The sequence below is a fragment of the Raphanus sativus genome, chromosome 1 (genome assembly GCF_000801105.2).
Source record: "Raphanus sativus cultivar WK10039 chromosome 1, ASM80110v3, whole genome shotgun sequence".
Lineage (NCBI taxonomy): Eukaryota > Viridiplantae > Streptophyta > Magnoliopsida > Brassicales > Brassicaceae > Raphanus > Raphanus sativus.
Window position 1 is genome coordinate 14,589,059 of NC_079511.1, and position 4,383 is coordinate 14,593,441.

Genomic DNA, 4,383 nt, shown 5'->3' on the forward strand with positions numbered 1-4,383 from the left:
GACCTAATGTAAATTAGTTTACATAATCGTATGGTCCTTTATTTGTAAAGCAACACAATTTTAATAATTTTCCAAAGCCCATTAGTTAAACCATTTATAATGTGTATTTATGTTGGTTTAAATTAAGTTGTTAGTCATGTTGATATATTCAAGAAACCAAACAGATTTAAGTAGCCAAACACCTATATTCTAGAGAATGTCCAAATTTAAATAACAACTTTTAAATGGTAGATAAATTTTAGGACCCTAAATTAATATAGTAGATTAATATAATATGATTAATAGTACTATTATGTTTAATTAGTTGAAATTATAATTTTAATATATTTTTGAAGATTTATATTTAAACTTTTAAAAGATATTTTGTTTCTAAAGCAATGTCTGATAGACTGATAGTAGAAGTGGAAAAAGAGATTGAACAATTTGTCTAAATTATGAAAAGGGAAAAGTCTTTTACCTCTGCCTCGCAAAAAAAAAAAAAGAAAAACACCGAAAAATCTAATGAGAGAGGAAGAGATGCGGACGAAGAAAAGCGAATGAACCAACGAGGAAGAAGAGATTTATAAAAAGCTTTCTCTATTTACCAAAAAAAAAAAGGCTTTCTCTATCTATCAGTTTAGCTTCACTTCTTGTCTGAAAAATACAGACTTGAGAGTGATTTAGAGAGAGATCTGTGGGGAGAGAACTTCCCTTCATCTCAGGACTCCTCTCTTCTTCTTATCCCAATCTCTACTTCAAAATCTTCTATCACTTAGGTTTCAACTCTTATTCTCCTCTGAAGAAAACAGTCTTAAGTAAGTGAATTCGAACTCGTAGTTCGTTCTTTATTCAACTTGTTTTATTTATATTCCTCTGTTTTTCTCTTATGTGTGCGTCAGATCCATTTCTCTATCGTTCGTGAAATTTTTCTTTTGTTTCTGATGATGGGCACTACTAAGTTCTTTAAAGATCTCATCTTTCGATGAACTTTGTTGATAAATCAGAACCCTTTTACCCCAAAATCGAAATATTTGCTGCAAAAGTCTCGATATTTGGGTAAATGATGAATGTAGAGGCGTACAAGTTATTTTTAGCGTCAAAACAAAGGGAGTAGTTGCGACTGATGTCTTGGAGTTTCAACTTTATTGACACTAGTGGGATGCTTTAGTTAGGGGTTGTTGTTGCCTTTAGTGTTTTGGGGACCCATTGACTCATCTTTAAGAAAAATGTTAATATGCGACAGAAGTTTCACTGTGTTGGAAAGTGTCTATTTCAGATCTCACCAAATCCCATTTGTTCTAAATCTAAAATCTCCTCCATAATAGTATTGATTAAAGATTCATATCAAAGTCATATTTATATATTTTTCATAGTGAAAATTTGTAACGACAGTAAGAACGTTTTTGATCTGATTACTTTGGTTTCACTGAATCTACAGGTGAGGTTTTGGTTTACATCTTCTAGGAATATGAAGAACGGGAAGCAACCCGAAAAGGGTGGATCTTCCAGGATCCTGTCACTGACAGTTCTCTTCATTGCTTTGTGTGGTTTCTCCTTCTATCTCGGTGGGATGTTTTGCTCTGAGAGAGACAAGATCGAAGCCAAGGATGTCACAAGTACCACCACTACAAAGGCTGTAGCTTCCCCTAAGGAACCTACGGTCTCACCTCTTCAAATCAAATCTGTTTCTTTCCCGGAATGCGGGTCAGAGCTCCAAGATTACACCCCCTGCACCGATCCAAAGGTTTAAAAAAAAAAAAATCTCACTCTCACTTTGTACCTTTTAATCTTCTAGTTGCATAAGCTTGTTGTTTCTTCTTCTCAGAGATGGAAGAGGTACGGAGTCCATCGCCTAAGTTTCTTGGAGCGTCACTGCCCTCCGGTTTATGAAAAGAGCGAGTGTTTGATCCCACCACCAGATGGTTACAAACCGCCTATAAGATGGCCTAAGAGCAGAGACCAGTGCTGGTACAAGAACGTGCCTTATGATTGGATCAACAAGCAAAAATCAAACCAGCATTGGCTTAAGAAAGAAGGTGACAAGTTCCATTTCCCTGGTGGTGGCACCATGTTTCCACGTGGTGTTAGTCACTACGTTGATCAGATGCAAGATCTTATTCCCGAAATGAAAGACGGTACAGTCAGAACCGCTATTGATACCGGCTGCGGGGTTAGTCCCTTACCCTCTCTTTGCAACTTCTCTAACCGGTTCTGGTTCGTAAGATACTTAAGTTTGTTTGTTTTTTGTAGGTTGCGAGCTGGGGAGGTGATCTTTTGGACCGTGGGATACTAACAATCTCTCTTGCTCCTAGAGACAACCATGAAGCTCAAGTTCAGTTCGCTCTTGAACGTGGGATCCCTGCTATTCTCGGCATCATCTCCACGCAACGTCTCCCTTTCCCTTCAAATTCATTTGATATGGCTCATTGCTCTAGATGTCTCATTCCCTGGACTGAGTTTGGTAAGTATCATCTGCCTCTTGGTTTAAACTACATTATGTTTACTATTAAACCGAACAGAGTCTTAAACCAATTGGCACATGATCTTACAGGTGGAATCTATTTGCTTGAGATTCACCGTATAGTCAGACCTCGAGGCTTCTGGGTACTTTCAGGTCCTCCAGTGAACTACAAGAGAAGGTGGCGTGGATGGAACACAACAATGGAAGATCAGAAATCAGACTACGACAAGCTTCAGTCACTTCTAACCTCGATGTGTTTCAAACAATACGCACAGAAAGACGACATAGCAGTGTGGCAGAAACTCTCAGACAAATCCTGCTACGACAAGATCGCGAAGAACATGGAAGCTTACCCTCCCAAATGCGACGACAGCATAGAACCAGACTCCGCTTGGTACACTCCCCTCCGTCCCTGCGTGGTTGCACCAACACCTAAAGTCAAGAAGTCGGGTCTCGGGTCGATCCCGAAGTGGCCAGAGAGGTTGAACGTTGCGCCGGAGAGAATATCTGACGTTCACGGAGGGAGCGCGAGTGGTTTGAAACACGACGATGGGAAGTGGAAGAACAGGGTGAAGCATTACAAGAAAGTGTTGCCAGCTCTTGGGACGGACAAGATTAGGAATGTTATGGATATGAACACTGTTTACGGAGGCTTCGCTGCTGCTCTTGTTAAGGATCCTGTTTGGGTCATGAACGTTGTCTCGTCTTACAGCGCTAATACGCTTCCTGTTGTGTTTGATCGTGGTCTCATCGGGACGTACCATGACTGGTATATGACAATCTTTTCTGACGATAAAGAACTATGTTTTTTTTATTATGTGTATCGAGTGATGATAACGTGAAAGTGATATTTGCAGGTGTGAAGCTTTCTCTACGTATCCAAGAACGTATGATCTTCTTCACCTTGACAGCCTTTTTACCCTTGAGAGCCAGAGGTACGTTTAGATTTTGATTTGGTGTGGTTTAGGTTTTGATTTGGTACGGTTTGGTATGGTTTTGGTTTCAATTCTTAATTGAATTACAGTAGTTTTGTTTCCCAAACCAATTCCGGTCTTCTGGTTTTGGCCTGGCAAACTCAGTTTCGTTTTTTTTTCGGGTATGTCAAATTAAAACAAATTCAATGAATTTAAGAATAATTTCGGTTTCTAGATCGATTTAATGGTTTGGTCGGGTCTAAATGGTTTGGTTGATCCAAAGTTAATTATTTACGGGTTATATAGAATTTGAGATTTGGTTATGTAGAGGTTCTTGTGATATGTAATAATGAAGTATGTGTGGTAATGTGAAAACAGGTGTGAGATGAAGTACGTGTTGCTGGAGATGGACCGGATATTGAGACCGGGTGGATATGTGATAATGAGAGAATCGAGTTATTTCATGGAGGCACTGACGACGTTGGGGAAAGGGATGAGGTGGAGTTGCAGGAGAGAGGAGACAGAGTATGCAGTGGAAAGCGAGAAGATTCTGGTTTGCCAGAAAAAGCTTTGGTTTTCGTCTAACCAAACCTCTTGATGAGAAAACTATACCAAAGTTAAACCGGAGCTATATGGGATTATATACTCTTGAGGGTTTACAGAGACCACGAAAGAGATCTGGGTTCTTTGTTACAAAGATATAGCTATAAAGATATTTATTTTTGGGTTATGTTTAATCTCTCGAGTATGAATTCATACATTATTATTTTTTAATTATAGTATAATATATAAATATATATCAAATGTTATTATTTTATTTGTAGTTTGAAATTTCTGTTTTATGACATCTTAAAAGCTAAACGTATATTTTGTGGGTAGAAATATAAGGCGGGAAAATGAGGAAGAGGGCAAGGGACCCAAAACTCAAATTCTCGAATTCTGAAACTGACAATTGGAAAATGTAAAATTCCCATTGGATTCGGAATCAGAACTCCCGAGGGTTCTCAATGTCTCCTCCGTTTACACCGC

General features: G+C 38.7%; 1 protein-coding gene across 1 annotated transcript; it reads left to right on the plus strand.

Moving 5' to 3' along the window:
* Window positions 1-599: 599 nt before the first annotated feature.
* LOC108810516 (probable methyltransferase PMT20) lies at window positions 600-4,171 on the plus strand. The gene is made up of 7 exons (XM_018582627.2): window positions 600-794; window positions 1,418-1,723; window positions 1,805-2,149; window positions 2,230-2,440; window positions 2,531-3,209; window positions 3,298-3,375; window positions 3,733-4,171. The coding sequence occupies exons 2-7, from the start codon at window positions 1,448-1,450 to the stop codon at window positions 3,950-3,952; spliced, it is 1,809 nt and encodes a 602-aa protein (XP_018438129.1). The 5' UTR covers window positions 600-794; window positions 1,418-1,447; the 3' UTR covers window positions 3,953-4,171.
* The last annotated feature ends 212 nt before the right edge of the window (window positions 4,172-4,383 follow it).

Excerpts from the sequence above, each read along its gene's own strand:
- LOC108810516 (XM_018582627.2), top strand. The coding sequence starts at position 1,448 with ATGAAGAACGGGAAGCAACCCGAAAAGGGTGGATCTTCCAGGATCCTG. Across the intron at positions 1,724-1,804 it reads CCCCCTGCACCGATCCAAAG|AGATGGAAGAGGTACGGAGT; the intron begins GTTTAAAAAAAA and ends TCTTCTTCTCAG. Across the intron at positions 3,376-3,732 it reads TTTACCCTTGAGAGCCAGAG|GTGTGAGATGAAGTACGTGT; the intron begins GTACGTTTAGAT and ends ATGTGAAAACAG.